Below are 12,331 nucleotides of genomic sequence, written 5' to 3' on the forward strand. Positions count from 1 at the left end.
ATATATCAATTGTATGTTAAAGACCAAATTTGCAAGTATCCTCTGATTTGTGCTGCTCTGATAATGTGGAACAGCTGTAAACCCTAGTCTACTTTGCCCATGCGCTCTCACCACTTTCCTTTGCTCTGGTATACTGGTGAATATGCCTACTTAAAAGTGGTTGAAGGTTATAACTATATATATTCGTATCGTTCGAAATATCACTTGGTAGTATTCTTTTTGGGTCTCTCTTTTAGTGTTCATATATGGAAAATTTTCTAATTTTTAAAAAAAAACAAGAAAATTCCAAGACACACAAGCTACAGGGATTTATTCATTTTCCCCAAACCATAGAATTCAGAATTAAGGGTACACTTTAAAGAAATTTGTTATGAGATGGAAATGCTCAAGAAAGGTACCCAAAAACTGTAACTCTATCCCATAGTAAGGGAACATGCAAATTGTTTTTAATATGTTTATCAAATCAGTTTCAATTAATCTGGACCACCAACACTAAAATTCCCTAATCATAAAGTTAGGCATTACTACAGGGCAGAGTTAAGGTTGTTTCTTTTTTAACTGTGCATTTCTTTACCTTAACATCTGAATTTCTTACATGTAATCTTAACTCTTAATTCTATTCTGCCATTAATTTCTTTAATTTTGGCATAAGTGTAATCATACTGAGGTATGTATCTCAAAGTTGCCTTTACCTACTTTGGTGTCTTAGAACCCAATCCTACAAACTCTTTCTTAAACAAATAGTTCCACTAATTTCAATTCAGCTGCTGTTCTGAGAAGGGTTTCTCAGAATCTGGCTCTTAGGTTATAGTGCAACTGCTGAATAGACATTAATTCTCATCCTAGTAGAACAGGTAATGATTAACAAGCAGAGATGGCACAGGGAAAATCAGTTTGATTTTGCACAGAAAGGCTATTCTAGTAAAACATGGACAATATAAAAAGGAAATAAAGATGCAGGATTTGTATATCCTTTACAAAGCTATTGTTTTGGAAATAGCAATGGTGTTTATAGGACAAATGATATATCGTGGTTTTGCTCCTTTTGCTAGCTTTGAATGTCTTTGACATCTGCACAGTGATGTCTTATTATTGCAGTATTGTAGTAATGGCTGTTCTGAAAAAGACAGCCATGTTAATATCTTGAGCTATCTAAAATGTATCTTTGTACAAAAGCCTTGCTTAAGATACCTCTACCTTGATATAACGCTGTCCTCAGGAGCCAAAAAATCTTATGGTATTATAGGTGAAACCGTGTTATATTGAACTTGCTTTGATCCACCGGAGTGCGCAGCCCCCCCCTCAGGACTGCTGTACTGCGTTATATCCAAATTTGTATTATATCGGGTGGTGTTAAATCAAGGTAGCGGTGTAGTTCTGAAGAACTAGCAAAGGGTACAAAAACTAATGGCTTTTTATTTGGTCTCTGTCACAGAGTGGCTGGCCAACCCCAGTAAAAGAAGCAGGTCCAGCCCTCCCGTGTCAGAACAGGTGCTTCCACTTTGGCCAATTAAGAGGGCAGGGCAGTACCCTGGATATGGGAAGGGAGGATCTGAGGGAAGAAGAGACTAGTGTGTTGGAGAGACCCAGTGAGTCAAGGAGATGCAGTCAGGAAAAGGGCAGGTGAGAGCTGTGTGGTAGTCAAGAGACCAGAGAGGGTCTGCAGGGAAAGCTGAAGTGAGTAGAAAGCTCACTGCAGGCCCTCACTGGAAAGAAGGAAGGATTATCAAGGAGCCAGTAGAAGAGCTGGCCTACTGACCTTGTTGAGCCAGAGTCAGTGCTGGGAGGCTGGAAAGGGCTGAGGTCTAGGAGGCCAGGGAAGGGACTGGTCTCCTGATCTTCCTGATCCGGAGAACCATGGCCAGAGAAAGCTAGAGAGGGCTGAAGGGTGAGAGCAGCTGAGGGAGATGCCTGCTGGCTCTCTAAGTGCAGAGCTGAAGCCGGAGGGCCAGAGAGAGCTGGAGTCTGGAAGTGAGGCATGGCAAGAGTTCTTGGAGCTGTACTGGAGAGCTGGAGTGCAATGAGAGGAGTCGGAGCTATACTTGGTGTGTTGCATGTATTGTTTGGACAATGCTGGGTAATTCTGGCCTGTGATTGTGGGAGATTCGTTATGATTTATGTGCACAGGACTTTGGTAATAAATTAACCCTGCAAGTGAGTGAGTGAGAGAGAGAGATTCAGAAAGACTTAATGGACTGTTTCTGGGGACTCTAAGCAGGCAAACTGAGACAGGCATGTCATGTTGCAGCATGCAAGAGGAAGGTGCACCAGTCTTGTTTAAATTATTCAACAGACAGTAAAATAAAATAATTTGTAGAAGTGAATCAAAAATGCTTTTGGCTGAATAAATGACCAACTGTATGTAATGTGTGATATACATTTTAGGAGGTTGAAGGACATTTTTTGAACCTCTAATCTCTTGTACTGAAACCTTATCCCTAGCGAGTGCTGTTATATGTCTTATTACAGTTGGGTGATAGTCAGCAGTAGGAATATGGATAACAGAGGCTACTGCCTGCAGAGAAAAAACAATAGGCTTCATGCAGCGGCTAGGGAAGATAAAGACAAACTAGGCCCGAAACCCAACATCATTTTGGGCTTCCCTTCCACCAGAGCTGCAGGACTCCATCTTACCCAGTGAGAAACTTCCTCCCAGACCCCTTGCTTCAAACACACTTTTATTTTTTAAATCCCACTTGGACCCAGAACCACACTTCTTTCAACATGTCTGAGTCTGAACTGATGACCAGAAGAGGCCAGTACGGTTTTGAGCATCTCACACAATTCTACCATATCTCCCTTCTGTTTACCAGAACCGTTTATGTACTCTGTGTGTGTGTGTGTAATAAACAGTCTGCTTCCACTGACTTCAATGGAGTTACTCCTGATTTACCCGGGTGCAAGTTCGAGAAGAATTATGGTTGATTTACCCTTAAATTAGGCTGACATAGCTACTTCTGGGGGGGGAATCACACCCCTGACTGATAATAGCTATGCCAACCAAACCCTCACAGTAGACAGAGCGATGTTGACAAAAGAGTGCTTCTGTCGACATAACTAACTTCATTTAGGGAGGTGGTGTGTCTACACCGACAAAAAAAAACCAAACCCATCCATCTCTGGAGGCTGAGTCTACGCTACCGGGCTATGCCAATATAGTCTCCATAGTGTAGACAGAGCCTCTGTCAGACACAGATGATTCTAGTTAACTGCGGGGACTTGTGGTACAATTTAATTATTGTAATGTTCTGACATTTCACATATGTTCATCTAGTGTTGTATTTAATAGTGTCTTTTTTGTTTGGTTAGGACAGTTTGGGGGGGTGTTTTGGCTTGGGGGGGTTGCAGTCCTTCTTTTCAGTATTACTTTTCTTGCACTGTATTTGTGTATTTTATGTCTATATCAGACAAACTCTTGATACAGCCAACAAATTCTACTAGATCTTCCCTCCATTTATCAAAATCTTTTATGTCTAAGATATATATGTTTAGTATGCTCACATATTGTACATGAATGGGTTCAGGGCATTATGGGTTACTATGGTAGAATTTTGTGAGCCACTTCAAAACTTGTGTCTAGCCGTTCAACACGGGAGAGGATGAGGGCTAGAGAAGGAGAAAATGGTTTGGATTGCAAACTAGGTGAGGTGGCAAGCTCAAGCAGGGAGAATGTTTGGGAAGGTCCCAACTGGGAGAAGCATTCTTATAACAGGGGGCTCAGGTTAGTTCTGTCTCAGCTGTTTCCCACCCTCTTCTTTTAAACTGGAAAGTCTCAAAAACTTGCCCTGGAGGAGATAGTGGAGACCAAACAGGAAATGGCACTGTTGAAATCATCTCCAGACTTTAGTCTACAGACAGGCTAATGTAGTTTCGCAATGCATGCCTCAATGGGAACAGGTTGTTGAGTCAGTGCTGGGCATTCACCACCACAGTCGGATAACTATTTTCTCTTGTATCAGAATATCAATGAGACCTCCTTAATGCCCTTGAAAAAGTCGTGTTCCAAACCATAACTTCATCCTGCACAGAGGTAGCTCTTATGCTGAGTTATCTTTCAGAGCATCCTTTTTTGTATTCTGTGGTTTGAATTACTGTTTCTTAATTAACAAAACAATTGATGTATTTTTCAAAATACGCTGAAGATTTTTGTGTTTTTAAACATTCAACTGCAGCTGCATTCCAAAACTATTAAACAGTTTTAAAGATCTGAATCATGCATTGGATTTCTTTCCAGGCTTTACAGAGAAGGCAGCTCTTTGTAGTTTTATTACATATAATTAATTACAGCTCTTGCATCAGCCTGTCTTGTTCCTTCCTGTCACTTTGGGTGCCTCTGGACAATTCTCCTCTTTTTGTTTCAGAAGCTTATTCAGGATTTGTTTTCCTATATTTCTCTTTCTGTAATGTTAGATGAGCAGACACCAAAAACCTTCTATTATACCTTCTATTATATAATGATGCAGATACCTGGATTTTGTGAAATATCTTTACATGCTGATGTGTTGTTTAATGGCTCTTCTTCCATTCTTCAAAATCATAGGAGCTAAAAGTGTTCATCTAGCGTTTAATATCCAAGTCAGCCTTCTTTAATTGAGAGCACCTCTTCAGTGACTTTTTGAGTACTCACAGCAGAGGGTAAATTTAAATCAAACCTGCCACATCTCCCAGGAAATTGGGCTATTTTGGTCCCTCTGATAGTCCCAAGATACAATATTTTAAACTCTGGTGTAAACAGCCCTGACAGTCTAACCCTGCTGCTTCTCTGGCACTCGTTCTTTCATATTGGTTCTGGTTACTGCAGAAATGAGATGAACATATTGGACACCTGAACTATGATAATCTCAAATCGACATGATTTCTTGACTCGTGATCTTCTTTTTTTTTTTTTTTTTTTTTTTCTTTTTGATCATTGTTAATCATTTGAATACTTGCTTATTGGGATACCTGCAGCTTGTCCATGGCTGTTGTACCTATGGTGGGATTTCAGTAGCAGTGAACACCCCATACAAGGATAATGTTATGAATAACAAATTATATACATATTTGTTCATTCGAAGTCTGGCCTTTTTTCCCAGTTCATATATTGCTGTTGGCTTGGGTTAAGATGCATTAATCATGGATTCTGGAGGCGCTGTACCTGCACCTTTTGTAATCCCCTCTGAGACCGGTTAAAAAAAAATCCCTGGTGTCTGAGCATGCTCCTTTGAAGTCAGTGAGAGCTGCATCATTAACTTCAGCAGGACCACACCCGTAGTGAGTGTGGTCTTAACCATCAACTTGTGCAGAATCGATACTTATATTACATCCCCACATATATTAATTTTGTTTTGTAGCTGGGTTAGAAACCAAGAGTAGAGTTTTTCTTCTTTACAGCAACATTGCCATTCTTATCTCTTAGTTCAGTTCTGAACTTCATGGTCCAATGACATCCCTAGTGTTGCTTCTTAAGGTTTACTTGTACCTCTGATTTAATTGATCTGTGTATATTGCAGCAATTGACCTCTCAGCTATTTTTCTGAGAATGGTAAATTGGTTAATGAATCCATTCATGCTATGTACTCAAATTGACATTGTCAAGTAGAGTGAGAAATTGACCTTATTGGGAGTTGTGAGCAGAATGTGGCTTTTTTCTCCCTTCATGTACATGTTTGTATTTGTTTTAGTTATTGAACAATAAACTTAACTCCTTCTTCTTTTTTTTTTTTTTAAAGAACTAACCAGGTTTTGGGTGGGGACAACAGACAAGATACTTTTGGTTTCCACATCTTTATGTGGAATCAGGCAGCTAGTCACTGATTAATCCAGAGTGCAAATGGGGCCATGAGCAATTTAAAAAATGACAATCTAAAATATTGGCCAACCAAACAACTTTTTAGTGTCTTGCCCAGATTTAGTATGCTGATAGATTCATAGAGTCCAAGGCCGGAAGGGACCATTGTGATCATCTAGTCCAGCGGTTCTCAAACTGTGGGTTGGGACCCCAAAGTGGGTTGTGATCCCATTTTAATGCGGTCACCAGGGTTGGCTTAGAGTTGCTGGGGCCTGGGTTGCAGGCTGAAGCCTGAGCTCCACTGCCTGGGGCCAACGCCAAAGCCTAAGGGCTTCAGCCCTGGACGGCAGGGCTCAGGTTACAGGCCCCCTGCCCAGGGCTAGAGCCTTTAGGCTTTGCCCTCTCCCTCCCCAGGCAGTGGGGCTTTGGTGGGCTCAGGCTTCGGTCCGAACTCCTGGGGTCATGTAGTAATTTTGTTGTCAGAAGGGGGTTGCGGTGCAATGAAGTTTTAGAACCCTGATCTACTCTGACCTCCTATATAACAAAGGCCATAAAACTTCCCCCAAAATAAGTCCTAGAACATATCATTTAAGAAAATAATCATCCAGTCTAGATTTAAAAAATTGTCCGTGACAGAGAATCCACCACAACCCTTGGTAAATTGTTCCAGTAGCTAATTGCCCTCTCTGTCACCTTATTTTCAGTCTGAATTTGTCTAGATTCAACTTCTAGCCATTGGATCATGTAATACCTTTCTCTGCAAGATTGAAGAGCCCATTATTAAATATTTGTCCCTATATAGATACCTAAAGACTATAATCAAGTCACCCCTTAACCTTCTCTTTGTTAGATTGAGCTTGCTGAATCGAATTTATCACAATCAAGCATGTTTTCTAATCCTTTCATCATTCTCAGAGCTCTTCTCTGAATCTTCTCTAAGGGCTTGTCCACACTGGCACTTCGCAGCATTGCAACTCTCTCACTCGTGTGTGAAAAATAACACACACAGACACCCCGTGCGCATCAAGTTTCAGCACTGTAAAGCGCCAGTATAGACAGTGCATCAGCTCTGGGAGCCACGCCTTTCATGGAGGTGGGGTTTTTTTAGAGTGCTGAGAAACCTCTCTTTAACCTTTGCTGGCGCTTTAACGTTGCCAATGTAGACTAGCCCTGATTTATCAACAGCTTCATGAACTGTGGCCACCAGAACTTTACACAGTATTCCAGCAACAGTCACACCAGTGCCAACTACAGAAGTAAAATCACCTCCCTGCTCCTTTTGGAGATTCCCTTGTTTATGCATCCCAGGATTGCATTAGCTCTTTTGGCCACAGCATCACACTGAGTTCATGTTCAGCTGATTATCCATCATGATCCCCAAATCTTTTTCAGACTCACTGCTTCTGAGGATACAGTCTCCCGTCCTGCTAGCATGGTCTGTGTTCTTTGTTCCTAGATATATACATTTATACTTAACTGTATTAAAATGCATACTTTAGCTTATGCCTATCTTACCAAGTGATCCAGATTCTTCTGAATCAGTGACCTGATTTTTCATTATTTACAGTCCCTCAATTTTTGTGTCATCAGCAAACTTTATCAGTGGTAATTTTGGTTTTTTTTTTCCAGGTCATTGATAAAAATGTTAAATAGCTCTGGTCAAAACTGATCCCTGTGGGATTCCACAGGAAACACACCTACTTGATGATGATGTCCCCATTTACAATTCCATTTTAAGACCTATCATTTAGCCCATTCTTAATCCATATTTGTCATTTGTAGGCTGATGTAATGAACTGAGAGGGAATAGGTAGCAACGAAGATTGTTGCAGACAAATGTTTAAGGGAAATTGCTGCCATGTGGCAAAAATTAATAGGCTGGATATCAGCACTTTCTGCTTAAATAGGATTCTGGGCAGCAACACTATAACAAGGTCTGGATTTCAGAACTATGAAGTTATCCTCCCTCAGAAATGGATATGAATCCCTTAATTCCAGGCAAGTGAATATGGTCCACTCAGCTACAAATGTCAATATTTACTTAAGCCCCATCTACACAGCAGCATATTAGTATGGGAGAAATTTGGCCAGCTAAATCGAGCAAAGATGTTACCTTTCGTCTACACTAGAGAAAATGACTGAATTTAGGTCAGGCTTAGCTAGCATAGGTTAGCTAAACCAGAACTAAACTCGGCCAATTTTCCTAGTCCAGAAACCCTTTAACATTTTAACTAATGTATTTTAATACACAAGTGTTAGAGAGAGCAAGTCATATTTTAGCATGAGTTCACCTGCAGAGATGAACCTATACTAATTTTAAACCATGTTAACTAAAGGCTGGGCTACACACAAACTTGCACCAAAATAACAAAATCTGTTTAATTCACACACTGTTGTCATTTTAGGCAGGTGTGCATTTCACCATTCCTTCTTCAGAATAAGTGTCCTATAAAAATATTTCTTGAAATATTATTCCGAAGTATCTGCATATAGTCTTGGACCAAAATCACAATGTGTGAATGAAAACAAATGATTTTTGATGCATGTCAACCAACACCAAACAACTTGTTAAGTTTTTTAAAATACATCTTTTTAGTTTGTACAAATAAGCTCTAAGTGTGAGAACTCAGAGGAAGAAAGTTCTAATATTAGAAATCAACATTAAAAAACATAAGTACAGGTGATTAGAAAGGCTTTGTCAACGGAATTTGACTTTATAGAAATAATGCTGCAAGTGGGGTAAATAGTTTACCGTTTCAAAAGCTTTATTCCTAAAAAAAAGTCCTTTTATGGTGTTTGTCCAACACAGGATGTGGGTTCCTTCACAGTAGATACGTTCCTTAGTTGGTGTTTCTAGTGTGACATTCAGTTGTGAAAAAGCTTATCATGTTGGCATGTAAGTGACCATAATTAGGCTTCAAAAGTACCCCCTTCCCCTGATGAACTGGAGGAAATTTCACACTCAGTGCTATTGTTTCAGTCTGTCTGCTTACAGACTCAAAGCAGTACATCTTCTCAAGGCTACCTTCACATCCAGACAATTTCTTCAGTGAAAGCTCAGATTCTGGAGTATTCTGCTAGGGAACCCATCCATAATCATTGGAATTTCTTTGCTTGAACATTAGTTATACATAACATTCCACTGTAAATGTGAAGAATGTTACTGCTGTAGCTCATAGTTTGGCTCACTTCTTTTAATCTCTCAAACTACTCTGCAAATTACACAAATGCACTGCACCGCAAACAGCAGGGAGCTGCATTCCAGGACAAGTATGAGCAGAGGCGACTTATTTGCACAAGTAGGGTAAAGCAGTAGGAATAGTCCTCCACACTGGACAGAATTCAGTTGCAAACTTCTTTTATTCTCAAGAACACAAAGTGAAAAAGCACTAGCGGTGGGAAGAAAATGGGCATGTCTATTGCTTTGTCTTGAGTAGGGTTTAAAGATATGATTTTTAAATCATGGCTCAGTCTGACACAGGGCCTACTAGAGCAGGGACCAGGAGAGCCATTTGGCCTGGGTATCAAGCTCAAAGAGGGCCTCAGATTTAGACACTTGTTAATTTTTTGGCATTTGGTAAGTTGCGCAACTTGTTTTTATGCGCATCCCTATCGGACCAAAATGTGACACACAGTCTCAGCGTAGAGCTGCAAATTTAAGCAAATAAGAGATGTGATTTGGTACAAGACGTAATTTTTTTGTTAACTAATATAGATTTTGTCATATTAAAGAGTTTAATATGTTCATAAATATTAATAAAAATATATTGGTTCTAATGGCACAAAATTAGACTGTGATGAACATGTCCTCTCAGATCAGCTGGTTATATAAACAAACCACTACTAGTGGCTGGTGCTGGATCAAGCGTGTGTTGAAAGGTAGAGAATTGTTACATTTTAGTGTCTTTCTAGTTTTACATCTAGTTGACTAAGGAATTGTTTGTGTGTGAGAATTCCTCATTATTATCTTCATATGGTAACTAACAGAGGTGACTGGTTGGTTGGTTGAGCCCTAGCTTGGTAGCTTGGACATCATCATAAGCCTTGTTCTCTGCCTGCATTCTGCTGGGTCTCCTTTTGAATGCCCAAAATTTCCAATTTCAGAGCAATATTTTAAAGTGCTTTAACATTCACATGCAGACTCTACTTGTAATTGAAAAGTATTGTCAAGGAAGTCAGCATTAATTAAACAGAGCGAAGATGAAAGATTCTAGTAAACAGTTACAGTAATGTAATCATGACTCATGATTTTCAACTATTTCCTGAACAATGGGATGGAGTGCGATCAAAGGAAAGCAGGTCGCTAGGTTCAAAGATAGGGAATATTGGGGGCGGAGTCAGAGCAGTGTCAGGGAGGATGCTGAGGGTGTTGAAGTAGGGCAGAGGATGTGGCAATTAGCAGGGTGCAAAGTGTTGGTCTTTGCCATCTCGCCAACCTTTACCTCTTTGATCTGTGTTCTGGCACAGCTACTGAGGGGCCCATGTATCCTAGGAGATGAGTATTGTTAGCATAAGGGATCATCCAAACACTGGGTTTTTTTTCAAAACCCAGTTGGAAGACTAATTTTCCTGAAGAACTGGGTTTCCAAAAACTAGGTTTTCAGTGATCTCTTAATGAATAAGGCATTGTCATCAAAGGGACCTTTACTCTCTGGGAGCTCAGAAGTGCTGATGGAGCAGAACCATCATGTGAGAGAGGGAGAGGGATGGGGGGAGGCAAGGGGGTGGAGAGTTGGGCACCTTCCCTTCAGTGACTTAGGAGAGAAGAGAAGTGGTGCCACCTGGGCTCTCCTCCACAACTGCCTCCATCCTTCAACAGTTTTTCCCCATGGCAGCTCCACTAAGAGCTCCCTGTTCAGGGGAAGGACCCAGAATTCCCTTCCTTCCTTGTGCTAGTGGGAGGTCAGAGAAATGTAGGGAGGAAAGGAAGGGGGCAGAGTTGTGCAGTGGGTGCTTTAGCTCAGTCTTCACATCTCCCCCTCCCCCCATTTTTATCCCTCATTCAAAACATGCCTCCCACTGACATTATACCGGTCCCCTGCATTGCTCCTGCATCCTCTCCACAGCATCTCAATCCAGCAGACTTGGGAAGAGCGCTGCTGTCATTGGCCCCAGTAACTTGATGTCTGTGCAGCAGCGCTCTCCTTAATACAGTATTGAGGTTTCCCTGCACTCCCTGTCCCGCTCATATTTTCCTTCTGACAAGAACAACACTTCTCACCTGTGCTGTAGAGTAAATCCTGTCCTATTAAGCATTAGGCTGTGATTTTTTTTTCTTTCTTTCAATCTTCTCATGATAAAAAAGAAAAACCTGAGAGTAAAGGAAACAATGTATGTGACCTTGACAACTGCATTTCATCAAAGGGGTGTCTAGCTCAACAGAGAGAACCTCCTCGCTGCGTATAGAACATCATAAAATCAACACCAGAAGAAGATATATTAACGAGAGCTCATTTTAAAACTGCTATTTAGCACCCACTACTGCCAGTTTTACAATCTTTGAACTAAATAGTTAGATCCACCCCCAGCAGCAATGAGACACCAGGGGACAATAATTGCTTGTACATGTGTGAAAACTGAAGGAAAATAGTGTTTGGAGGGAGCGGAGTGTGAAGAGAAATACAATGAAATGCATTCCTTAGAGCAGTGTGAATGATAGGAAGTCAGTTTTGGTTCATAGTGATATGGATATAGGTCTGCACTTTCTGCAACAAAATAGATGAGCTGCTGTCCTTATGTAGATATTTAAACCGATTGATGAATGGAAATTGGAAGGCAAAAAGCAAGTTTGGGTATAAACTGGGGAGAGTACTGTGGCATGAAATCAGTGGTTGGCAACATAAAGATTCAATTTTTGTTTTGATAGAAAAACTTTTAAGAAATGGTTTACTTATGGTCGGAATCAGTGTGGATCGCCAAGATAAGTAGGACTGAACAGAATGAAACCTGTCTAATATAAAAACATGTGCAGCATGTTGCCTTAAGAAACAAGATTTCTGATTTTTATTTTTTTTAATCAGTGGTGGTTATTTCTTTTCTCCTCAGGCGTCGGTTGATCTCCCAGCGCTCTTCTCTGGAGACTTTGGAGGACATCGAGGAAAATGCTCCACTACGGAGGTGATTTTATACATTGTCTGTCTGTATGTCCATTTGCCTGTTTATGTATAATAGGGACAGATTATGCCACCCTTACTCATATTGAGCAGTACCTTGCTCAGGGAGTAAAAGACCCAGGATGAAGAGTATCAAAAGCTGGTTCATACTGTTTATCCTCTTTTGTAGTACAAGGTGGCAGATAGAATCTGACTCAAAAATTGCCTAGTTTAAACAGTAAGAAGTGACAGTATAAATTGGCAGGGTAGAGAATGGAAGGGCACTTAGAGCTGTCATTGTCAGTGCTAGGAGTCATTAGAGCCTTAACGACAAGGAAATCATGATTATTTAACAGGCACTTCATTTTTACAAAATTGAGTTTAAGCTTTTTGTCATTCTCTCTCTCTCTCTCTCTTTTTTAAATTTTATTTGTGCCTGTGTATTTGGTTTTGTAGTTATTTTGAGGTT

General features: G+C 40.5%; 1 protein-coding gene across 1 annotated transcript in view; it reads left to right on the forward strand.

Moving 5' to 3' along the window:
- Positions 1-12,331, forward strand: part of CABLES1 (Cdk5 and Abl enzyme substrate 1) — a 124,501-nt gene that overhangs the window by 53,708 nt on the left and 58,462 nt on the right. The window contains exon 2 of the mRNA XM_030552912.1: positions 11,816-11,887. Coding sequence (XP_030408772.1) covers positions 11,816-11,887 — 72 coding nt within the window. The remainder of the gene's footprint in view (positions 1-11,815; positions 11,888-12,331) is intronic.

Source organism: Gopherus evgoodei, chromosome 2, assembly GCF_007399415.2.
Source record: "Gopherus evgoodei ecotype Sinaloan lineage chromosome 2, rGopEvg1_v1.p, whole genome shotgun sequence".
Taxonomy (NCBI): domain Eukaryota; kingdom Metazoa; phylum Chordata; order Testudines; family Testudinidae; genus Gopherus; species Gopherus evgoodei.